The sequence below is a fragment of the Pelodiscus sinensis genome, chromosome 24 (assembly GCF_049634645.1).
Source record: "Pelodiscus sinensis isolate JC-2024 chromosome 24, ASM4963464v1, whole genome shotgun sequence".
Taxonomy (NCBI): Eukaryota; Metazoa; Chordata; order Testudines; family Trionychidae; genus Pelodiscus; species Pelodiscus sinensis.
In genome coordinates, this window is record NC_134734.1 from 5921857 (window position 1) to 5947341 (window position 25485).

Below are 25485 nucleotides of genomic sequence, written 5' to 3' on the forward strand. Positions count from 1 at the left end.
CTGGCATTTTCAAAGCGCACAAGTCTTGTGTCCAGTTCTATTGCACGGCTGTAATCCAGCCAAGAGCAGGCAAAAGCATGAGTAACTGAGGGCAGGTCTTCCCTGGAGGAAGGGGCAGTCTCCTAGCCAAGAGGAGATGGTTGAAAGTAGTATTCCTGGAGGCTGCTATATGAGGGCTTCTCCTGGGCACAATGAGCATCCTCCAACTCAGCTCCACCTTCTCTGCTTCCCTTCTTGGCTCCTAACTCAGGATTTTAGGGGAGGGGGAGATGGACAAGAAGAAAAACCCAGATGTGAGTGAAGGGGTGGGCAGGAAGCAGGCCAAATGTGGCCAGAGGAGAAGAGGATGCTCCAGAGAGAGGAACAGGAGGGAGGTGGGCAGTATTGAAGGAAGAGCAGAGAAGTAGGCCAGAATTGAGTCCCAAATGTCAGGAAAAGATGTTTTCCCTTAAAGATTTGCCTTCCTTTTCCCCCGGCTATAGACTTTGAATCTGAACTCTCCTGACCATCCTCTCGCTGAAAATCTGTCTGTTGGCAGCGGAACTGTTACCCTTCTCTGTCTCTGAAATCCTCCCTCAGGCCTCCCTCTACTCCCCCCTTGACTCTGGGGGGGCTCCTCAGCACAGCAGGGGAGGAGCAGGTCAGCAGGGAGTGACTCAAGTCAGAGCAGTGATGCTGATTATCTGAGCACCAGTGTGCCTTGTAAGCTGAGTGCTTGTGCAGCCACTCAGGAGAGACTAAAATGCTGCCCAGCTGAGTAGCAGAGCACCCTCTGTTCGGTTGCTTTTGTTTGTTTCTACTGCTGGAGCACATTCAACATGCCTCAGTGCACATAAAATAATTTATTCCACACATGGATGGAAAAAATCCTCACGTGGATGGAAGAGATTGGAGGGAACATTGCTGAGCACCTAACAAAAATCACACAGTACAGGCGAGCACAAAGGGAAGGGCTGAGATGCGGTGAGGTCGGCTCCCATGCTGTGTCTAGACTACACCTCTCTGCTGACAGAGATGTAGATTAGGCACGTCGAAATTGCTAATAAAGCAGGGGTTTAAATATCCCGTGCTTCATTCGCATAACATGGCCACCGCTTTTTTTTTAAACAGATATTTTTGAAAAAAAGTCAGTCTAGGCGTGGCTCTGTCAAAACATAAACCCTTTTTCGAAAGATCCTGTATTCCTCAAAAAATAAGGTTTACAGGATCTTTCGAAAAAGGGGTTATTTTTTGACAGATCTGTGTCTAGACTGCTGTGGTTTTTTCCAAAAAACAGTTTTTAAAAAAAGCAGCGGCTATGGTTATGCTAATGAAGCGCAGGATATTTAAATCCTTGCTTATTTAGCAATTTTGACGTGCCTAATCTACATCTCTCTTTTGTCAGAGTGGTGTAGTCTAGGCATACCCCCAAAGAGGTACGGACAAAGAGCAGGGTAAGGAGATGGACGGAGGGGAGAAGAGAAAGTATGAGGAGTGAAGTGAGGGGCCGAGAGAGATGTGGGCCAGAGTAATCATGTGGTACTGTGATTAGGGCTTTTATTGCCTCTGATTTATTGCAGGCCTGGGGCCAGATTCTGATCTCAGTGGCACTGGAGTAAGTCTGGAGTCATTCTAGGTTTATACCAGTGTCAATCAGAGCAGACGCTCAAAAGTCCTTGTCCCAATCCTTACAGCGTCTGCTCCTCGTGACTCACAGGGAACACTCTGTCTCTCCCAGGTGGATGGGGTCTCCCACAACCTGCCTTTGGTCGTGGCCGAGGGGCAGCTCCAAGCATATCAGCACGGCGGGAACGTGCTGGTGCAAACGGACTTTGGCCTCACCGTGAGCTATGACCTGGTTTACCAGGCCAGAGTCACTGTTCCAGGGAACTACCAGGGACAGACGTGTGGCTTGTGCGGGAACTACAACGGGCGCCGGGACGACGAGTTTCTGCTCCCTGGCGGCAAGCCAGCCCCTAACGTGGCGGCATTCGGGTTGGCCTGGAAAGTCCCGGTCCCAGGGGCGGCCTGCGAGGACGGATGCAGTGGGAACAGCTGCCCGGTTTGTGAGGAGAGGAAGAAGGACGTCTTCAAACAGCGCCACTACTGCGGGGTGCTCACGGCCCCTGACGGCCCCTTCGCCGCCTGCCATGGCACGGTCAGCCCCAGCGTGTATTTCAACAACTGCCTCTATGACGTGTGCCTGGCCAACGGGGACTCCCCGGTCCTGTGCCAGAGCATCCACAGCTACGTGACGGCCTGCCAGGAGGCTGGGGCCTCCATCCAGCCCTGGAGGAGCACCTCCTTCTGCCGTAAGTGCCGGGATGCTGAAGGATACTCTGGGAGTGAGTTGGGGGTGGGTGTCATAATTGCAAGGCATCTCATTCCAGATCTCTGGATTTCTTCAGAAATTCTTCTGGATGGGAACCAACCTTAAAAACACGTCCTCCCAGCCTGTTCTCCTCTCCCTCATGTCTCTGGGCCTGGCTCATGCTGTGAGATCTTTCCTGCCCTCAATTGTTTCTCTCCCTATTTAAGCCATGACCTGCCCAGCCAACAGCTACTACGAAGTATGTGCCAGCCTCTGCTCCAGCGCCTGTGCTAGAAACAATATAAACTGCCCGGAGACCTGTGCCGAAGGCTGCCAGTGTGACGCCGGCTTCCTCTTCGATGGCCAGGGCTGTGTGCCTCAGGACAGCTGCGGGTGCTTCGAGTATGGGAGATATTACAAGGTACCGCCCTGAGTGGTCTGGGTTGGATCTAATCTTTGTTCTATACACATCTTAGTCCCTACCTGAGCCAGCAACAGAGTTTGTTGCAGCGGATCAGAGCTTGGGCCAAAGCTGCCTGGCATCCCGCTCTGCTAGGACTCACTGCCTGAAGCACCGTGTAATTCCCTTTGTCTCAGGTGAGGAAACTGAGGCACAGAGAGGGGCACTGACTTGCTCACAGCTGCCCAGTGAGTCAGGAGCCAGTGGGAGGTTCGAACTTGGGCATTTTTCTTGGCCCTTGGCTCAGAGCTGCGCCCATGAGACCGCCCTTTCTCTTTAACATTAAGAGCAAACAATATGATCACAGAACCAACTTGCTCACACACAGCTCTGGGTTCCGCACTGCCAGCTGTTGTTATAAATAATCTTTTCCCCATTACAATGTATCATTTCCCCTTTTCCAAATGTCCCCTCAGCCCAGTGAGACCATCCTGATGAGCGAGTGCCAGCAAAGCTGCACCTGCCTTCCCGCCCAAGACGTGACCTGCAAAGCCCACCACTGCGCCAGCGGAGAAACCTGCCGGATCAGAGATGGCATCATGGGCTGCATGAGCCAAGGTGATGGACTGAATTCCCTCTCCGGATGGAGTCACTGGGAGTCAGCCAATAACTCACTTCTGGAACTGTTTTTATAGTGGGGATGTGGAGAGCTAGGGAACCAAACTGTAAACCCGGCATTCGCTGGAATCCCCTTCAAGGCAGCAGCGGGGCAGCTCCCCCAGCTCCAGCACCTATGGCCAAGGACTTCAGTGCCACATCAAATATGTTATCAGGGGTGCTTGGCACTTTGCGGGATCAGAGCAATGGCACCGGTGCACATGCGCAGCTGTAAACTTGTGTGTAGCCTCATTGATTTCCGCTGGTTCTGTATGAATGCAGTGCCCATGAAAGGGCTGGGCAGGTTACGGAGGGCATAGAATCATGGAACACTAGGACTGGAAGGGATCTCGAGAGGTCATCGAGTCTAGCGCCCTGCCCTCATGACAGGACCCAGCACTGTCTAGAAATATCCAGGATCCCAGGTGTACTGGGCTCAGCACTGACTTTGGGGGGTAGCGCTCCCCGAGCAGCCATTCCTCCAAGAGCTAACCCACCTGGCCTTGTTAGCTGAGATCTAACCAATCGCCCAGTCAGCTGGCTAGAGTGCATGTAGGTGTAAGTCTCCGCTCAGGCGGGAAGTCGGGCACTCCCTTGGCATGAGATAGTATCTAAACATATCAGCACAGGTGAGCGTCGCAGGGGAGGGTTTTGGCCAACTGCCAAGGTCTCCTCTGTGCACACACAGATGCTGCCAGTGGTTTGGAACTGACAAGCAGGCGACGGTGGAGGTCAGTGTTCCTCAGTGTCCCCGAGTATAGGGGACTTGGAACCTTAGTGTCGGTCTCCAGCGTGAAATGTCTGTAGACGGATGTGGAGCTAGAATGGGGAGAGATCCAGGAACTGTTCTCCCATTGAAGTGCATGGGATCTGAAGGCGCTCAAAGCTCTAAGCATTTGACTCTCAGCACCTGCAGCCCTTCAGTTCCTCATTGTGGACTGAAATCCTGTTCCCACTGGAGGCAGTGGGAATTCACAAATGAACTCTGGGCTATAGCAGCAGCTGGACTAGGACTATGGCTTGTAGCAAGCCATGTTCTGTTGACTTACATGGACTTACCATCCACTCAGCAGGCCATGGCAGGCATGGTTCTGGGTGAATATGCTCATGGCCAGTCTGGCTCTCCCATGTTGTTGTTGGTATTCACAGCTATGCCGCTCATGTTTATTGTTTGGTGGTAAATCTAAACATAGTTGAGCAAGTGCTTGTGTTGTGTTGAGAAATTCTGTGGGGTGGTAAAAGAGGAGTATATGCTTTGGTGAGGGGCTGTGTGCTTGGGGTTAACATGTGCTGTGTTGTTTTGGTGGTTGTGTTAACTTGCATAAGGGCGGGGCAACCGGACTGAAGAATTTTGTGTTGGATTGTGCGGGTGACAAATGAGGGGAGAATATCTGGGGGATCAGGCTTGGGGATCCTGTGTTGATTTGTTTGGGCATCTGGAGAGTTTGTATTAAGTTGTACAGGTGGTGAATCAATCTTTAAAGAACTGTGAAGCAATGTCCCTTATACCACTGACTTATTACAACCCAAGACATTGTTAAATGCAAACAACTCTAGATGTAGAGTAAGGGTGGTGATTGGCTGAGATACTTTTAAATCACAATGATCTAGATCTCATGGCATAGCATAGGTAGATGTCTTACCGTTTTATTATACATCAATTGGTATTATTTATGCTACTGTGGCACTTAGGAGCTTAGATATTGGACTTGAGCTCCTTGCCATGTTGATATGACCAGGGGTTTCTCTTTCAAATCTCTCAGATGCCTGCACATCTCTGAAATGCCGAACTAAAGAGACATGTCTGACTGAGGATGGCCACACAGCGTGTGTTCCTGACTACAAGAGCGTGTGCTTGGGCTCAGGAGCCACACAGTACCAAACTTTTGATGGTCTGAAGTTTGACTTCCAGGGCACCTGCACCTACACCCTGGCCAAATACTGTGGGAGCGACCCCACCCTGGAGCCCTTCGCCATTGAGGAGAAGAACGACAATCGGGGGAGCCAGGATATCTCCTTTCTGCGAGTGACCAACATCTACATCTATGGGCACAAAATCTCCATCTATAAGAGGGAAGTTGGCAAAGTCCGGGTGAGTCTCCCAGCTCAGGGCTCTGACACTTTTCAATATACGGGGCACAGTACTCTTGTGAACGGTCTCACACAGAGTCCCAAACATAGATGCCATGAGCTGAGAATGTCATCTGGGAAATCCAGGTACAAGAATACCTCAGATCTGTATCATCTGTCTGTTTGAAAACCTTCAGAGAGAGAGAAACAAGACATTGGGCTAGAGGGATAGATATTTCAGGTAGGTAGAATCTATGCAGAGATACAAGGAATTCTGGAGATAGATCCTATCGGCAGATAATGATAAACACTGTGTTTATTCAGGGACCTTGGACTGATTTCTGTTGTCCCTCTTGAGTGATGAATAGTAAAAAGTGATTAAGGACGTGATGTATTTTACTTGCTGCTGGTTAGGGTGACATAAAGTAACAGGCAAAAGGAATGGGGAGGCTGCATTGGGAACAGGAGCGAATGAGGATGAAAGAAGAATAATGCCTCCCATGTTCCTGCCCTCCTGTCTGTCTCTAGCTAAACGGCGTGAGCACCAGTCTCCCAGTGACGCTGAAAGATGGTAAAATCAGACTGTACCAGAAAGGCCTCAGCACCATCATACAGACGGACGTTGGCCTCCAGGTGGGATACAGTAAGAACTGGCAGCTAACAATCACCCTCCCCAGCAGCTATTATGATGCCATGTGCGGCCTTTGTGGGAACTTCAACAAGAACCCTGAGGATGACATGCTGTTATCCAGTGGCACCGCAGCCTCCTCCATTGTGGCCTGGGCTCCCAGTTGGAAAGTCCAAGACCGGGACCCCTTTTGCTGGGATTTTTGCCAAGAAACATGCCCAATGTGTGAAGAGAGCAAGAGAAATCTGTATGGGGACGACAGTCACTGTGGGCTGATCAGTAAAGCACTGGGACCCTTCAGAGAGTGTCACTCCAGAGAGAGCCCCGACAAAGTCTTTGACAACTGCCTCTATGATGTGTGTCAGAATGGAGGGGAAAAGACCATTCTGTGTGTGGCACTGGAGGACTATGCGGATAAATGCAAGGACCATGGAGCCACTGTCTATGACTGGAGGACATCGTCCGGCTGTAATGAATCGGGAGGTTGGTACCCTGTTGAAACAAGTGGCAATGGGGTAAATGCAACAGGGATGGAGGGAGGGGATGGAGAGTGATCTGAGCATGGGACTATCTAGAGTGAGCACCAACGTGTCCATAGGACTATGATGCCCCCTTTCCCCCTGTCTCATACCATGGACAGGCAGGCAAAGGAAGTGTCTTGCCACAGTGGGATGCCGTCAAGGGTGGCAGAGGAGCTGGGAGCTGTTGCTCACTGTGCTGTCTGTGGGAGAGGCTGCTGTCTCACATGTGTAGGCATGCCCGTGCGCTCTGTGCAGCACTCCTCGGTATGCTTGGGGGCATTCCTGTGCCCTTGTGGCTAGCCTGCTTCCAGCCGGGTGCACCCCCCCACCCCTTCCCCCATCCACACACGCCTTTCGCAAAAAAGGCTTCTTCCTCGTAGAAAGTGGAATACCAATTGCGCAACCCTCCCCCCTTATTCTTTTGATGTTTTTGTGCAAAAACGTGCTTGAGGTGTGGATCCTCCACGAATTTTGTTGGAAAAATGGCTGATTTTCCCGACAAAACTCTGTAGTGTAGACATAGCCCCAATGAAATCAGTGGAATGAGCCAATGATGTCAGTGCCACCGCAGTGGGTTATTGAGGCCACATTGGATCAGAAGCCAGGGCATTTAAGCATCTGCACGGCTTTAAGTGTGTGAGTGGCACCATGGGACCAGAGAAACTTCTGTTGAGTGGCCTCAGCATGCCTTGGTTGGGTCAGTTGGTTCTACATGAATGCTGCACCCATGATGGATTTTGCACCCCCAGTCTAGACACTTGACTTGGGTCCCCCACTCTGTTGATGTGAATGGACTTTCTCCTTTCAGAAAACTGCGAAGCCCTGAAATGCGGGACCAAGGAGACTTGCAAGACTAAGGATGGCCACGCAACATGTGTTCCTGACTATTTGGGAACTTGCTGGAGCTGGGGGGACCCACACTATCAGACCTTTGATGGCCTGAAGTTTGACTTCCAGGGCTCTTGCACCTACACCGTCGCCAAGTACTGTGGCCATGACCCAGCCCTGGAACCCTTTGCTGTTGATGAGAAGAATGATAACAGGGGCAGCCAAGCCATCTCCATTCTGCGAGTGACCAACATCTATGTCTATGGGTACAACATCTCCATCTACAAGAGGGAAGTTGGCAAAGTCCGGGTGAGTCTCTGATTTCAGGATTGCACCATTTTGACTTGTAACACATAGGCCTGGTCTACATTGTATGGAGAGGTCAAAGTAAGATAGGGCAAGTCCAGGTATGTAAATTATGTAGCTGGAGTCTATATATCTTAAATCCCTGTTGATAGGCACAAACACTCCAGTCAACTTTCCTTCTGCTCGTGAAGAGTAGGAATACCAGTTCCAATGGGGGAGCCCTTTGAGTTTGATTTAGCAGCTCTATACTACACCTGCTAAATTGAACCCTGGAAAATTGACCATGGCAGCATCCATCTTCCATGTAGCCTAGACATGCCCTATATAGTGATATGGCAGAGTGTCTATCCTGCACAAATAGCATCCTATAATCAGGAGATGAGAGAAAGAAAGACACATGGAAATGGGAAATAGATGTTTTCAGTTGACATTTCTAACCTAGAATAAGGTGGTGCAGTTTTTCAGGTGTTAGAAGAAGCATGGGAGAAGGGTCTTCAGCCCATAGAAGGGACAGAGAATGAAAGGAGTGTTGATAGAAAGTTACTAGAGGTGAAATCAAGACCCTATTGAAATCAGTGGGAATAGGTAACAGAGATCAAGGGTCTCAGTAGAGAGCTGAATTCTACACTTAGTTATGGTGCATGTGTCAGAATGGCCAGTCAGAAGTTTGCATAGAGCTCAAAGAGAAAATGCAGTCTTTTCTCAGGTCTTTTCTAGACCCAGAAGGTCAGCTTAGGATACGCAACTGCATGGCTGAAGTCAGTTTACCTTAAGCCAAGTTTGGCATTGTAATCACATTGGAAGGCTGAGAGGAGCAAACACTCCCATCAGCTTTCTTTACTACTCACAAGTGTGAGGAATGCTGGTGCTGACCAGAGCCAACTTCAGCATTGATTTAGCTGGTCTTAACTAGACCTGCTAAATCAAACACCAGAAGATTGATCTCCGGTGTGGCAAGTGGCCCCACGCTGGGGCCGGCCCATTTGTCCCTGGCACCTCCGACTCCTGCCCACACACCGCCGCTCGTGGTGCGGCTGGTGCCAGGGCCTCTCGCTCCGACCCCTGGGTCGCCGCGAAGGCAACTTCCAGGGGGATCAGAGTGCGGGGCGCCTCTGCCCTGTCACAAAAGGGTTTACATGTCAAATTGTGACAGACTAGGAGTATTCATGAACTTGAGATAGGCATTGTAAGGGTCTTGATTAGAGTTAATTTGATTTCACTCTGATACAGGGAGAGAGGTCTGGAAAACTTTTAACCCTTACAGCAGTTTTCTTTTAGAGAGTTTTGATTTTTGCACAGTCCCCCCTTAGACACAATTGGAGTTAATTGATTTTTCTCCCACAGTAGACATACCCTTAGAGACCTAGATATTTAAATGTTTGTATGGAGATTCTGTGAATAAACCATAGATACTGTGGGAGGGTAAATCATATAGCTAGATAATGTGAACAGAGAAATGAGTGAGAGAATGGTTGAATGGATGGATGGTTATATTCTACAGATGAGTGGCCATTAGCTAGGTAGCATGGATGGATAGATAGATATAGAGAATTCTGCAGACGGACAGATACTGTAGGAAGATTGTGTAGATAGGGACATACTGCATGCAGAAGTCTACGTAGGGCCAGAGGGCACCTCAAGAAATCATCCTAGTCCGTGCAAGCTGAAGTGTAGCCAAAACTTCGTTGATGGGTGTTTGTCAAACCTGTATTTAATGCAGTTAGGCCAACTCAGATTGATTTCCCTGGTTCTTTCCGGTAAGGAATGGGCAGAACGAGATGAAGGATTTGGACCCTTAATGTATGTGTCACTGGTTTGAATGACAATGAGGTACCATTGGAATGAGTGGTCAGGTGACATCTGCAATAAGAACAAGTGAGGATGAAAGAGCAATAACCTGTCATTGTCTCTAGCTGAATGGCATGATCACCAGTCTCCCGGTGACACTGGCAGATGGCAAAATCCGCATGTACCAGAGTGGCCTCCGCGCCATCCTGCAGACAGACTTTGGCCTCCAAGTGGCATATAACTGGGACTGGCATCTGGTGATCACCGTCCCCAGCAGCTATTATGGGGCCACATGTGGCCTGTGTGGGAACTTCAACCAGAACCCTGACGATGACCTGACGTCACCCAATGGCACCAGGGTCTCCTCCACTGTGGCCTGGGCAGCCGGTTGGAAAGTCCAAGACCAGGATGCGTTGTGCTGGGATTCCTGCCAAGAGAACTGCCTGACGTGTGATGAGAGCACAAAGGAGCTGTACAGGAGCGACAGTCGCTGCAGGTTGATCAGCCAAGCAGCGGGAGGGCCCTTCAGAGACTGTCACTCCAGAGTGAACCCCAGTGAGTTCTTTAATAGCTGTGTCGCCGACGGGTGTCTGAACAAGGGCGCTACAAGAATCTTGTGCCAGGCACTGGAGGCCTACGCAGCAACATGCACAGCCTACGGAATTACCCTCGATGACTGGAGGACACCGTCTGGCTGTGGTGAGTCTGGCAGCGGGGTGCCTTTTCTGAAATGGTGTGGTCAGGTGTAGTCAGTAGAGAAGCCTGAACGTTTTTCATTCCACTGGAGTTTGGAGGGAAAATGCCATTCTCGTCACATTCAAAATGGTTACCAAATTGCCTGTTATAACAAAATGTCATTGCAGACCATACGTGTCAGCAAGGCTAGAGAATGGAACATTTTGATTTCTCATTTTGAAACAGCCTTTGATTTGAAAATGGGAAAGTGAGGTTTTGATTTTATCAAACCAAACACTTGGATTGACCTGCAACAATGTTGGGGGCAGGAATTTCATTTCTCTTCCCTTTCGGAATAGAAGAAAATCCAAAATCTTGGTATTCTCTATGAATGATAAATCAAGTCCCAGCTCCATTCCTGTAACCTATCTGGGCACTTGGTTGATGGAGGGGATGGTGAGTGGCCTGGGTGCATGACTGGGTATATCTGGGGGTTTTGGGCAGTGAGAACAACACTGACTCTGAGGGAGTGAGCATGTCTCCTAAGCTCCCTCCTCTGCCCCTTGCAGTACAGGACCCTTAGTGTGTGTCTAGACTACATGGCTCCATTGATGGAGCCATGTAAATTAGTGTATTAGGCATAGGCAAAGAAGCAGGGATTTAAATAATCCCTACTTCATTAAAATAAACATGGCCACCACACTGTGCTGCTGATCAGCTGATCCGGCACAGCGGGACAGTCTAGACGTGCCACGGTCGACAGGGGAAGCCTTTGTTGACCACTCTGGTTGCCTTGTGAAACGGAATTATTTAAATCCCCGCTTCTTTGCCTATGCCGAATTCACTAATTTATATAGCTCCGTCAACGGAGCCATGTAGTCTCGACACACCCTTAGTACCCCTTGGAGCATTGGGGAGAGCACCGATCCCCTACTGAGCCTTCCCAACCACTTCTGAAGTACTGTGTCCATGGCACAGTGAAGTGCATTAGGAGAAGCATTGCCAGCAGATCTAGGGAAGTGATTATTCCCCTTTATTCGGCTCTGGTGAGGCCACATCTGGAGTATTGTGTCCAGTTCTGGGCTCCTCACTACAGAAAGGATGTGGATGCATTGGAGAGGGTGCAGCAGAGGGCAACCAAAATGATTATGGGGCAGGAGCACGTGGCCTACAAGGAGAGGCTGAGGGATTTTGGTTTGTTTAGTCTGCAGAAGAGAAGAGTGAGAGGGGATTTGGTAGGAGCCTTCAACTACCTGAAAGGAGGTTCCAAAGAGGATGGAGAGAGGCTGTTCTCAGTAGTGACGGATGGCAGAACAAGGAGCAATGGTCTGAAGTTACAGTGCGGAAGTTCTAGGTTATAGGAAAAACTATGTCCCTAGGAGGGTGGAGAAGTGCTGGGATGGGTTCCCTAGGGAGGGGGCGGAATCTCCATCCCTAGAAGTTTTTAAGTCCTGGTTTGACAAAGCCCTGGCTGGGATGATTGAGTTGGGTTGGTCCTGCCTAGAGCAGGGGGCTGAACTTGGTGGCTCCTGAAGGCTCTGCTAGCCCTAGAATTCTAATACAACTCTGGGGCGTTGGAGCCAGCACTGACTCAAGAGGGGAATACCCTGCTCCTCTGCATGCAGAACACTGACCGCTGGCTCCACACTGGTCAGCCCTGACTCACCCTGAGTGCTCCCCGTAGATGCTAGCAGAGATCGGCTCATGGCCCCTGAGATTTGGCCTTGTGGTTCCCGAATGCAGAAATGAATCCCGGCCCCCTTTTCCTGCGGACTGTTTTGTGCAGGGTGCCTCATGCCTGAGGTGCTGGTTGCACATGAGAATTGTCTGTAGCTCTCACTGTCTAGGCCAGGGGCCTGGAACAATTTCTCTAGTGGGGGGGCTGAGAGCCATTGAACCAAACTGTAAACACTGTGTATAGTGGAAACGGCTGCAAGTCAGGGGGTGCTGCAGCACCTCGACCCCTACATCCTGCACTTATGTGTCTAGGGCAAAATACAGGACTATGTAGCACTTTAAAGACTAACAAGATGGTTTAGTCCTGTATTTTTTCTCAGCTACACCAGACTAACACGGCTACATTTTTATGTGTCTAGGGCGTTTTTTTCATTTGTTTCCTGTCTTTTTAAAACTCCCCCTCCCAATTCTGTCCCAGCCCTGCCCTGCCCTGAGAACAGCCACTACGAGGCCTGTGGGGACGCCTGCCCAGCCAGCTGCTCCGACCGAACTGCCAACACCTCTTGCCGGGAGCCCTGCGTGGAGACCTGCCAGTGTAACGCCGGTTACGTCCTCAGCGCCGGGCAGTGCGTCCCCGTGGGGAGCTGTGGCTGCGACTACAACGGCCGCTACTACCAACCCAGCGAGGAGTTCTGGGCCGATGAGAACTGCCGCTCTCGGTGCAGGTGTGACCCCAGCCTGGGCATGGTGCTTTGCCAGGAGACCAGCTGCAAGGCCAGTGAGAGATGCGCCGTGGTCAACGGGGTCCGGGGCTGCCAGCCAATCAGCTACTCCACCTGCATAGGTACTGGAGATCCCCACTACACCACCTTTGATGGGAAGAAGTACGACTTCATGGGCACCTGCATCTACCAGTTCGCGGCTCTTTGCTCCCAGGACCCCACGCTCACCCCATTCAACGTCAAAGTGGAGAATAACAACCGGGGCAGCAAGGCCGTGTCCTTCACCAAAACTGTGACCTTAGAGGTTTACAACGTGACCATCAGCCTGAGCCAGGAGCATCCTCGCAAGATCCAGGTAGGGACACAGGATCACGGGGGAATACAGGAAGGTATCTCAGTGATCGCTTGCCTGGGCTTTTTGTTCTTTTCTTCTCTCTCGGAAGGGCTCAGGAGTTTAGTGTTTAGAGCAGGGGGGCTGGGAACTAGGACTCCTGGGTTCCACCACTGGCCTGTAAGAGGTGTTGGGTCTAATAATTGGAGCAGGGGCTCTGGGAGCCAGGAACCCTGTGTTCCGTCATAGCTGTGGGACCTACTGGCTTACAGTGTTAAGAACTAGAGCCCCTCCATTCTGCTCCTACCTGGGGGAAGTGGTCTGATGTGAGACATTTTGGATTTTGTTCCTTCCTGTGCCCCTGACCAACAATCTAGGTCAAGTCGCTTCCTGTCTTTGTGCCTCTGTGAGCAGGGCTCCAATGGAAACGCTGCACCGAAGCAGCTGCCCTGTTGTAGCACTTCCATGAAGATGCTACTATGTGGACAGGAGACCTTCTCCAGCTGGGGTAGTTAATCCCCCTCCACAAGAGGCAGTGGTTCTGTGGCCAGGAGAAATGCTCGGTCAGCAAAGCACTCACTATGCTGCCTGTTAGCTCAGTGTGACTGAGTTGTGTGGGCAGAGGTGTTCATGCTCCAAGTAATGCGATTACACTGAGGTAAGGGTTTAGTGTAGGCCTGGCTGATTTCCCCAGCAAGTCACTTCACGGGGTGTGGGGAGTGGAGCTTGGTGAATAACAGGCCTTTGATTCACTGCTGGTTCTGGAAATGCTGACAACAATTCTCTTTTGAGTCAAAGGAAACATTCCATCCAGCCTAAAAGGAAGCTTTTGTTTCTGGCCATTTAAAACCACACAGCAAAGGAAATGACAGGCTAGATTCCCACAACTGCCCGCCCCGCTAACCACTCTCTGTGGGCCAGTGCTTGAGCACTCCCCTGAGATGGGGAAGACCTGGATTCCATTCCTCCTTTGGCTCACTGCAAAGAAGGAATTTGAATTTCTGGATCATCCCCTAGCTACGGAACTATGGGATATTTGGAGGGAGGCTTGGCTTTTATTTGGCTTTGCTTATATATATGGACTATAAGGTAGATAGAAAGCTGGTTAGATTGTCGGGCTCAACGGGTAGTGAACAACGGCTCGATGTCTGGTTGACAGTCAGTTTCTAGCGGAGTGCCCCAAGGATCAGTTCTGGGGCCACTTTTCTTCAATATCATTATTAATTAACTGAATGAGGGGATGGATTGCACCCTCAGCAAGTCCACAGATCACACTAAGCTAGGGGGAGAGGAAGATACATTGGAGAGCAGGGATAGGGTCCAGAGTGACCTAGACACATTGGAGGGTTTGGCCAAAAGAAATCTGATGAGGTTCAACAAGGACAACTGTAGAGTCCTGCACTAATGATGAGGGGGCTGGAGCACATGACCTATGAGGAAAGGATGAGGGATTTGGGCTTATTTAGTCTGCAGAAGAGAAGAGTGAGGGGGGATTTGATAGCAGCCTTCAACTTCCTGAAGGGGGGTTCCAAAGAGGATGGAGAGAGGCTGTTCTCAGTAGTGACAATGGCAGAACAAGGAGCAATGGTCTCAAGTTGCAGTGGGGGAGGTCTAGGTTGGATGTTAGGAAAAACGATTTCACTAGGAGGGTGGGGAAGCACTGGAATGGGTTCCCTAGGGAGGGGGTGGAATCTCCATCCCTGGAGGTGTTTAAGTCTCGGCTTGACAATGCCCTGGCTGGGTTGATTTAAAAAGTTGGGATTGGTCCTGCTTTGGGCAGGGGGCTGGACTCGATGCCTCCTGAGGTCTCTTCCTGTCCTGGGATTCTAGGATTCTAAGATTCTATATTTCATATTAATGCTACGTCTTTCCAGGGTGTGAAAAATCTACCCCCTGAACACTGTAATGAAGCCAACCTAGCCCCCGGGGGTTTAGCTCACTCTGGTGTTAAATGTGATACCGCAGTTCAATCCTGCTTGTTATAAGGCAGGGGAGGGGGATGCATCCAGGCATACTGCATCCCAGGTGAATGCCCTAACGACCGGGCTGAACGTAATTGTAGAAACTACTCCTGCATGTGTCCCATGGCATCCAGCCTGCCTTTTCCCATCTCAGCTATCCCACCAATTGTTATTCTACGAGGACATGATTTCTGGTTGAAGAAAACTGCATTTATCAGCAAGTGTGTCCTTTGTGTGAGATTTTCTACCCACCTCTAGTCTTTAATACATTAGCTGTGTAGCACTCTTGGCGAGAAGGAGCTTTAGAAAAGGGAAAAGCTCTCCGTGAAGGGCAATGGGATGAAATATTAACACACTAGGTTATCCTCTACGATGGAGCCAGGCCATGTCTGGCAGCTCAATGGAATTATGTCAGGCTGAATCAAATCCTTGACAATCTCTATTATATATTTTCCAGGTGGATGGTGTCTTTGTGGACCTGCCCTTCTCCCAGAAGAACAAATTCAAAGCCTACATCAGTGGTGTCCATGGTTTCATCAAGACTGACTTTGACCTGAGAGTGAGCTTCGACTGGTACAGCTACGCCAGGGTCATCATACCCAGCAGCTACGCCGGCGCCGTCTGCGGGCTCTGCGGCAATGCCAATCAGGACCCCAGTGACGATCTGACCATGAAGGATGGAACTCGGACAGCTGATGAGGTTCAGTTCGCCGACAGCTGGAAGGTGGGGGAGGTCCCAGGCTGCTCGGCTAGTTGCACCGGGGACTGCTCAGTCTGCAGCGAGGCTCAGAGACAAACCTACAGGGGAGAGCAGTACTGCGGGGTCCTCGCCAGAGGGGATGGGCCGTTCAGTCAGTGCCATGGGGCCGTCGACCCCACCCCCTACTTCGACGACTGTGCCTTTGACACCTGCCAGTACAAGGGTCACCATGACTTTCTGTGCAGCGCGATCAGCGCCTACGTGATGGCCTGCCAGGCCCGGGGCATCCCGACAGGGCAGTGGAGATCGGCCTCCTTCTGCAGTAAGTGTCGCCTACTATAGTCTGCTTTAGGGTCTGGCTGTTGCACATGTGCACCAGTGCCCTCGGCAGGGCGAGGTCAGAACTGTTTACTTCACAGGGTACAATATGGTTGCTACAGCTTCTAGGCCTCGACATTTTCACCGTGTGATTAAAATGTATACGGTCTCTGAAATATTTTTTCATTCTGTGTTGCATTATTTAAAGCTTAGATGTGCCTGGAAACTTTCGCTTAGAGCCGATCTGTTCTGTTTCCGGTATTTTCATGGCTTCATCCACACTTACAGCACCACAGCTGCACCGACGCAGCTGTGGTACTGGAATGCTCAGTGAAGATGCTGTCTCTGCTGATTAGAGAGCTTCTCCCAAGGGTGTAGTTAATTCACCTCCTCCAGAAACAGTAGTTATGGCAACGGAAGAAGCCCTTTTGTTGCCATAGCGCTGTTTAGACCAGGAGGTTGGTTGGTGGTGGGTGTGGATTTTCCACATTCCTGCATGGTGTATTTACCTATGGGAGTCTGTAATGTAGACCCAGTCTTATACTTCGCCTTCCCAGAGTAAACTGAATTACTACTTTGGTGTTTAAGGCAAGGCTTGACAAAGCCTTGGCTGGGATGATTTAGTTGGGGTTGGTCCTGCTGTGGGCAGGGGCCTGGACTCAGTGACTCCAGAGGTCTCTTCCAACCCTAGGATTCTATGAGTCTTTGAGTCTATGATAGGCATTCACGAATCTTGTAATTTACTGCAAGGCAGGAATGACTGGTGTCTTTCATGGGGAGGATTTGGCCAAAGGGATCCTTCATCAGTAAGTAGCAGAGCTAGGGAAAGAACCCAGGAGTTCTGAGCCCCCTGCTGGCAACATAATGCAGATTCCTGCTCTTCCAGTGGAGAGGTGGCCCTTCCTCCCCCCGATTGGAATGGGACCCAGGCGTTCTAATGGCCAACTAGAGCGTGCTTTTCAGAGACAAGGCTAGGACCAGGAGTCCTGATTCTCATTTTCTTGCTTTAAACATCCTCACAGACATGAAAAGGAGACTTTCTACACCACTAAGCAAGGGGAAGGGGGGGGGGGGTGAGTTCAACCAGCTTCGCCTCACACTGATATTTCAGTTTTCTCCAACTCTTTTTTCAGAACCCACCTGCCCCCTTAACTCTCACTACGAGCTCTGTGGAACCAGCTGCCCTACCACCTGCCACAGCACGTGGGCTCTGCATCGGTGTGAGGAGCCCTGTGCTGAAGGGTGTTTCTGTGATACTGGATTCACCCTGAGTGGAGACCAGTGCGTCCCCGTCGCGCAGTGCGGCTGTGTGCACCAGGACAGGTACTACCAGAAAGAAGAGGAATTCTACCCCAGCACCTCCTGCCGGGAGCGGTGCCTGTGCAAGGGCAACGGGGTCATCGAGTGCCGGGAGGCCTCCTGTGGAGTAAATGAGGAATGCGGTGTGAAGAACGGAGTCCTGGGCTGCCACACCGTAGGCTATGGAACATGCCTTGTGTCTGGCGGCAATCATTACACAGCCTTTGATGGATGGGCCCTTGACTTCCAGGGCTCCTGCACTTACACCTTAGCCAAGGTCTGCAGAAGTGACTCTGGGCTGGGGAACTTCTCCGTGGTGGTAGAGAATGAGGGTGCTGGTGGTGGCCATGTGGTTGTGATGAAGACAGTGGTGGTCTCTGTTCATGATTACACCATCACCATGGAGCGGGGAAGGAAGTGGAAGGTTCTGGTAAGTCCCGGTTTGAGATTAATTTTATATTGCACTAGTGCTTGTGTGTACGCATGTGTGTGCGTGTGTGTACCGAATCCCCACCACTGATGGGTGAATTTCCCTCTTCTTGGCACAGGTTGGCGGGGAGCTCTACACCCTCCCGCTGGCTACGAATGATGGGAAACTTTGGATCAACCAGGAGGGGAACAACATCATTCTGCAGTCTGCCGCTGGCCTCGGAGTCTTTTATGATGCTGCCACCTACCTCCGAGTGTCCATCCCCAGCACCTACAAGGGACATGTGTGTGGCCTGTGTGGAAATTTTAATGATGACAAGAATGACGACCTCCTGCTGCCTGGTGTGAAGAACACCCAGAATGTGGATGAATTTGTCTCCTCTTGGAAGGTGCCCATTGAGGGCGCCTTGTGTTCTGATGGCTGCGGTGAGAAGTGCCCCACGTGTGATGTGGCCCAGACAGCACCATACCAGGCGGAGAGCTCCTGTGGGCTGATCAAAGCTGCCTCAGGTCCCTTCAGAGACTGCCACTCACTGGTCAGCCCGGCCGAGTACTTCAGCCAGTGTCTTCACGACATGTGCACCACCAACGGGACGGGAGAAACCCTCTGCCAGAGCCTGCAGGCCTACGCGGCTGCCTGTCAAGCCACTGGGGCCAGGATCAAGACCTGGAGAACGGCCTCCTTCTGCCGTGAGTCTACAGGACAATCCACAGTCTGTACTTCAGTAGCCATATTTGCTGTGGTTCTTGTGGTACCCACCCCCCAGTGCCTCTCCAGACTAAGTCATGTCCTCTCTCTGTTTTGGTGGGAGAGCTCAGCTCAACCTGGCTTTCTGTCTGAGATGATTGTAACTTTCTTCTCTCTCTCCAGCCCTGGCCTGCCCGGCCAACAGCCACTATGAGCTGTGCACCAGGTCCTGTGATTTCACCTGCGCTAGCTTGTTCGCCCCTGTCCGCTGCACCGGGAAGTGCTTTGAAGGCTGCTTATGTGATCCAGAGTATGTGTCTGATGGGGGGGTGTGCGTCTCCATGGACAAGTGTGGCTGTGTGCACAATGGACGCTACATCAAGGTGGGTGCTGGGTAATTGATCCATTGGGCCTCTCTGGTGCTGCCCTTCTCCTCTGGCGGTAGGATTCCAGTGGGGGTTAGAATGATTGCAAAGCAGCATGTTCTGTGCGGTTGTACCGAAAACCGAGAAGCATTTCCTGCTGGCAAAGCCCCCCTGCGGCTTCGTCTGTGCTCAGGGCAGCGGTGCCTAGGAAATGTGAGTCCCATTGATTCTACTAGAGGGATGGCAGGGCTGGAACAACCAAAGCAGCAGCTGCCCCCAGAAGCTCCTTTCCCAGTGTTACATGGAGCCCGGAGCATCCTGTGGGGGAGCCAGGTGTCTGGGTTTCCTTGGCTCTGCGTGGTCGCCCCTGCAGTCTCGGTGGACTGATCTAGGGAACTCCCCAATCACCTGGTCTGTAACGTGACTCCCTTGGGGTCAGATCAGAGCCGTACACACATATCCAGGTACAGTACTGAGATGTAGTTTGTTTACAGGACATTTAAGTGACAGCTGGACCATGCAGGAATGAAACGGTATGGCAGGCTGGCGCCTGAGCAAATGTGCAGGGAATGGGACATGGGACGAGGTGTCTGACTCTGATCCAGGATTAGTTGGCTGAGGAGGATGGGGAAAGCAATATGGGGTCTTCCCCTCCTGGGGCCCAGCTCTGACATAGCCTTAGTTCAGTGGGTGGAGTATGAGGCCCTTCCCCTCTACTCTGGCTCCTGGGAAACAAGAACATTGACTGTGTGTAAAGAAAAGCTCTGGTAGGAAAATCTGCCTTGCACGTGAAAATCACCACTGCAGCTGACCCTTGGGCAGGGGCATTGTTGTGTGTGTGCGAGGGTGGGGGGGAAGTTAGTGAACCTCAGTCTGGAGGCCTGTCAATCCTGCACCTTGCTCTCTTTGTGGTCAACATTCCTGACTGCTTGTCTCCATTGGTCCTCCCACAGCTCTGTATACTGCTGCTTCCAGTCTCTCCTGCTGGGTGTGACTCCCTTTGCATTCCCTAAGCAAAGCTGTCTGGGTCTTTCCCTACAGGCTGGGGAGAGCTTTGTCTCCAGTGGCTGCTCCGAGATATGCACCTGCCAGGCCTCAGGCGAGGTTGTCTGTGAGGAGTCCCAGTGCACCCAAGAGGAGGAATGCATGGTCAGGAATGGGATGCGCAGCTGTGTGCAGCAGATGGGCCGGTGCACACTGGCCCCGGGAGCATGGTTCACCTCCTTCGATGGTGTCACAAGGAAAGTCCTCCTTGATGGGGCCTATGAGCTGACTTCCCTCTGCGAAGGGACCAACCTCCCCTGGTTCCGGATGGTGGTTATTGTGTTCAGAGGAGATGACTTGGCAACTCCAGAAGGCATCTACGTTTTCTTCGATGAGGGTCTTATCCATATCAATAAGAAAAAGGAGGTCTGGGTAAGAGGAAGCTGGGTTAGCACAGCCTAATCCAAGGAGAGAGCAAAAATCTGGGGGAGGAGTGATCTGCCCAAAGTCACATGTTACGCTGGAAATTGAGTGCGGGACTCCTCTTAGGACCCTGAAGTAGCCACTAATACAGGAGTCCCAGCCCCCAGCACTAACCTCCTGGACCCTCACCCCACCCTCTGAGAGGTGGGCCTAGAACCCTTCCGTTCTGAACCTTAGCCACTCATCACCAATGGATTAAGCACCACATGGAGCGAGGAGCCTGAACTCCTCACCTCCTCTAATGGCCAGGCTGCACTGCGCCAATATAAAGGCTGTTCCTAGCACACCAGCAGGCTCACCTGCAGTAGCTCTAGGGATCTGGATTGAAGAGAAGACTTTTGTTTAGTCATTTTAACCACTCGACCCCTGGCGCGAGCGTTGTCCGAGGAGACCCCTCGCCTTTGCTAAGTGGGTGAGAGCTGGGGCTCAGGATGGTGCTTTGAGTAGATCTAGTCCTGGTCCCAGCTGGAAATGGAGAGTGAAGCATGCATGTCTGTGTTGTGGGCAGGATTTCTGGCATTGTTTTTTGGACAGAAAATACGTATTTGCTGAACCCAGAACTTTTCCTGAAGCAGGTTGGATTTGATGAAGGCCCCGAATGAACAAACAAACCCAACCCCTCTGGACAAGATCTGAAATGGTCAAAATGAAACATTTTGGTATTTTCAAAATGAATAATTCTGGTTTTTCATATAGAATAGCAGCTTTGTGCTCAAACCATTGGTGAGCTAGTTCACAAACCAGTTAACAGGAAAGGTCAAAACAGAAACGGCACCACTTTACTGAAACAAACCATTTTGACTGAGCTGTAACAGCAACAACAAGCACAGTCTCTTGCTTGTGAACATTTTGAAGACTTTCTGTACTAATTCAGGATAAAAAACATTTCAAACTCTTGAAAAATCATGGGAGTACTAGAAAACCATTTCCTCCCTCCTTGGGTATTCACAACCCCCAAAACAATCCTGCTTTGAGCGTGGCTCCAAGGACTGAAGGAATACACTCTGGGGACCATTATATATTCTCTGCCCAGCCTTATTTCTATCACAGTAGGGGAGGGAGACTGGGAATAAGGAGTCCCAAGTATGGAAGCACAGTGGGGGCCCACTTGTGATCAGGGCCCCATTGTACTAGGCACTGCATAGACACACAGCAAGACACGGGCCCCACCCACCTGTGATCAGGGCCCCATTGTGCTAGGCACTGCATAGACACACAGCAGGACACGGGCCCCACCCACCTGTGATCAGGGCCCCATTTTGCGGGGCACTGCATAGACACACAGCAAGACACGGGCCCCACCCACCTGTGATCAGGGCCCCATTTTGCGGGGCACTGCATAGACACACAGCAAGACACGGGCCCCACCCACCTGTGATCAGGGCCCCATTGTGCGGGGCACTGCATAGACACACAGCAAGACACGGGCCCCACCCACCTGTGATCAGGGCCCCATTGTGCGGGGCACTGCATAGACACACAGCAGGACACGGGCCCCACCCACCTGTGATCAGGGCCCCATTGTGCGGGGCACTGCATAGACACACAGCAGGACACGGGCCCCACCCACCTGTGATCAGGGCCCCATTTTGCGGGGCACTGCATAGACACACAGCAAGACACGGGCCCCACCCACCTGTTATCAGGGCCCCATTTTGCGGGGCACTGCATAGACACACAGCAGGACACGGGCCCCACCCACCTGTTATCAGGGCCCCATTGTGCTAGGCACTGCATAGACACACAGCAGGACACGGGCCCCACCCACCTGTGATCAGGGCCCCATTGTGCGGGGCACTGCATAGACACACAGCAGGACACGGGCCCCACCCACCTGTGATCAGGGCCCCATTGTGCGGGGCACTGCATAGACACACAGCAGGACACGGGCCCCACCCACCTGTGATCAGGGCCCCATTTTGCGGGGCACTGCATAGACACACAGCAGGACACGGGCCCCACCCACCTGTGATCAGGGCCCCATTGTGCGGGGCACTGCATAGACACACAGCAGGACACGGGCCCCACCCACCTGTGATCAGGGCCCCATTGTGCGGGGCACTGCATAGACACACAGCAAGACACGGGCCCCACCCACCTGTGATCAGGGCCCCATTGTGCGGGGCACTGCATAGACACACAGCAAGACACGGGCCCCACCCACCTGTTATCAGGGCCCCATTGTGCGGGGCACTGCATAGACACACAGCAGGACACGGGCCCCACCCACCTGTGATCAGGGACCTGTTGCGCTGGCCCAAAGAATCAGCACCCCCTGCTGTGTTATATGGGCCCCACTGTCTCATAATGGGGCCTGCAGACACTAGACTCCCTCTCACAAAGCCCAGGTTTTCTCTGATCTCCCGTCTGTGCCTTCCAGGTGAGAGGTCACCAAAAGCAGTTCCCGGTGATGTTGTCCAAAACTCTGTCTGTGAGCGAGTCTCAGGGCACCATCATGATTGTCCAGGGCTCCAGAATAAAGATCCTGTTCAGCCTGAGCGGGGAGGTGACGGTGACAGTCAGCCAGAGCCTGGCCAACGAGCTGTGTGCACCTTGTGGGAACTTCAATGGTGATGACTCCGATGACCTGCGGCTGCCCAGTGGGCAGGTGGTGGGGAACATCACAGAGGTCTTTGAAGCCTGGAAGGCACGAGACCTCCCAAGAAGGTAAGGGGCTCTTCAAAGGGCTGCTTCTTCCAGGGCAGCCTGGCCACCCACTCGCCGCCTGTGTGCTCCTGGGCTTAGCCTGGTTCCTAGATTGCACAGGTTCCAAGGCGAGAGAAGGCCTCCGAGATGCTCTAGTCCAGCCCCCGCGTAACCAGGCCAGGACTGGTGCAGACCTTTTAGAAAAGCATCCAGTCTGGATTGGAGCCTTTTCAGTGCTGGAGAATCCACTACTGGGTTGGGGCTGTCTGATGGAAAATACCAAACCTGTCCTAGGAGAGTTGACGCTGCCCTTCAGACCCATAGCTCAGAGTGAAAACGCGTCCTCACTGGAGTGGCAGCTGTGACAACAACATTCCAACCAGCCCGCCAAGCCTGAAGTCCCTCTTGCTGGCCCTGGGCCCCAGTGCAGAATGGAGGGGGAAGATGGTCTTGCTCTTCTTCTAGCCTCTCGTGCCTGTACACCCCCTGGGACTGAAAAGGGGCCCTGAAGCTGCAGCCAGCTCTGATGAACCAGTGCTGCTGCCATGTGCCCAGGGCAGAAGCCCGGCTGGTCTCTCTGGGTGTGTCTACCCCTCAGCCAGGTGGGACCGCAGCATGTGCAGCGATAGCTCCACTGGGTTGGGTGAGCTAGCTCACCAAAAATAGCAGCAAAGCTGCAGCAGCCTGGGAGAACTGCACAAGTACCTGCCTGGGGCCTGGGGCAGGCCTGTGGTCAGGCTGTTAGCTGCTGTCAAGCTACTGAGGCAGCCCTACCCCTGCTGCAGTCTCCCCTTCTGATTGCATTGTAGACGTAGCCTGGTCAGTAAGCAAGAAGGGACTTTCAGGGCTGGAAGCCAGGGACCCCCACCCGACACCTGTGTTCTGGAACCTGCTGGCCAGGGCTACCTGCCTCCCCCTTGGCTGACCAGGGCCACCTGCCTCCCCCTTGGCTGGCCAGGGCCACCTGCCTCCCCCTTGGCTGGCCAGGGCCACCTGCCTCCCCCTTGGCTGGCCAGGGCCACCTGCCTCTCCCTTGGCTGGCCAGGGCCACCTGCCTCCCCCTTGGCTGGCCAGGGCCACCTGCCTCCCCCTTGGCTGGCCAGGGCTACCTGCCTCCCCCTTGGCTGGAGTAGACAGTAGCTCAGATTCCTTTCTGTGGCACCTTCGCTCTGCTTCTGCTTTGGCCCCTGGCATAGAGGAGGGCAGCCACGGGCTGCTTCACCACCTGGCTCCACCCAGAACTGCTGCAGGGACACAGAGTATGAGGGTGACTGCTCTTGCCCCAAGCCTGGCATGGCCCATACGCTGGGACTTCTGAGGTGGGCAGCACAGCTCTTGCCCGTACCAGCACTACATTACTCCAGCCCTGGGGCAATTCTTCTGGCACCTTTATTAACCTAGAGTGAGGTGCGAGGCAGGGCGGATGCTCTCAGTCACTGTATGGACTCTGGGTTCTTGATGAGATGGTCCCAGTGTCCACAGAGTTCACTGGATTTCGGTCCAGTTGGCAGGCAGGAGTCTCTTAAAATATTTTGAGGTGGTTGGATAAAAAGTTCTGTCAAGCTCGATCCCTTTGGCAGCCCAGCAGGAGGGACAAGATTTGGTCTCTTTCTCTTCTAGCAGTGTCTGAAAGCCGGCAGAGCCACCCCTTCCCTTCTCTGCACTGGGCTGGCCGGTCACTCATCGCAGGTGACAGTGTGTGCCTTCCTGTGTGTGCGGCGCTCCCAGCAGTGCTGGGAAATCGCTTCTGTACCTGTCAACAAAGACGTTTGCGGCAGATCTGAAGCAGCCCACTCCGGCATTTCTCGGGAAACGGCTTTCAAGTAGCACGTGAATCCGCCTGCGCGGTTCCTTCACACCGCCCTTTACGGCCTTTTTATGCTGCCACAGTGGAATAAAGGATCCTTGGAAAACTGCAACTCAGGCTATGTCTCAGTGCAAAGCGGGCTGGGAAGCTGGGCAGCCGGTCCTAGGCACGCTGCCGATACCCTGGGGACCATGGGAGAGCTGTGCCAAGGTGGGTAACCACAGCCTCCCTCTGAGCCAGAAGGTGCCTTGCCTAACCCATGGAGCCCTCGGCTCTGCATCCAACCCACAACTGCCGGGGTCAGCCCATGAGCCGACCCGCCATCTGCTGCCGTCGTTTACCTCTGTCCGTGTCTGCACCCACAGCAGCAAGCTGTGCTGAGGGGGCAGGGGAAGGGCATGGATGTGAGTGAGCAGTGGGTGGGGTCTTGCAAGGAAGAGGTGGCACACGGTCAGGGCGGGCATAAGTGTGGGGTGGGGGCAGGGCTTTGAAAAGGAGGTGTGCGGAGGGGACTTGGGGGAAGGGCTGTCACATTAGGTGCTGCTTATTATTGTCTTAAGCGGGGATGGGGAAACTTTTCTGGGTGGGGGGCTGTTAACCCATGAAGATATCAATCTGGGCTGCCCAAAAGTGCACATACACAAACTATTGCAGATGCCCCAGCCAGGGTGCAGAAGATGAGGTCCCGCAAAGAGCTCAAAAAACCCAACCCACCCTTGCCTCAGAATCACAACTTCCCCCAGAATCACAATATACAGGTATCGGGGGAGGAGGGGTCATTGCCGCCATCAAACGATTTTTATCCCTAAAACCAGGGGCAAACACTTGAACCCACCTCAGGGTACCCCAAGCTCTTCTGCCACAAGAGAGCTTGAAAAGAGAAAAACAAGCTGCAGTCTCCGGTAGCTGACC

General features: G+C 52.4%; 1 protein-coding gene across 2 annotated transcripts in view; it reads left to right on the forward strand.

The window, feature by feature from the left end:
* Positions 1-24683, forward strand: part of LOC102449199 (IgGFc-binding protein-like) — a 106070-nt gene extending 81387 nt beyond the window's left edge. The window contains exons 34-48 of one of the 2 annotated variants that reach the window (XM_075907483.1): positions 1718-2291; positions 2518-2711; positions 3167-3308; positions 5111-5439; positions 5946-6528; positions 7375-7703; positions 9614-10187; positions 12319-12917; positions 15312-15876; positions 17006-17601; positions 17720-18290; positions 18472-18671; positions 19695-20069; positions 22501-22787; positions 24387-24683. In XM_075907483.1, coding sequence (XP_075763598.1) covers positions 1718-2291; positions 2518-2711; positions 3167-3308; positions 5111-5439; positions 5946-6528; positions 7375-7703; positions 9614-10187; positions 12319-12917; positions 15312-15876; positions 17006-17601; positions 17720-18290; positions 18472-18671; positions 19695-20069; positions 22501-22787; positions 24387-24396 — 5928 coding nt within the window. In that variant the 3' untranslated portion in view covers positions 24397-24683. The remainder of the gene's footprint in view (positions 1-1717; positions 2292-2517; positions 2712-3166; positions 3309-5110; positions 5440-5945; positions 6529-7374; positions 7704-9613; positions 10188-12318; positions 12918-15311; positions 15877-17005; positions 17602-17719; positions 18291-18471; positions 18672-19694; positions 20070-22500; positions 22788-24386) is intronic. The other variant, XM_075907484.1, reaches the window with a different exon arrangement.
* The last annotated feature ends 802 nt before the right edge of the window (positions 24684-25485 follow it).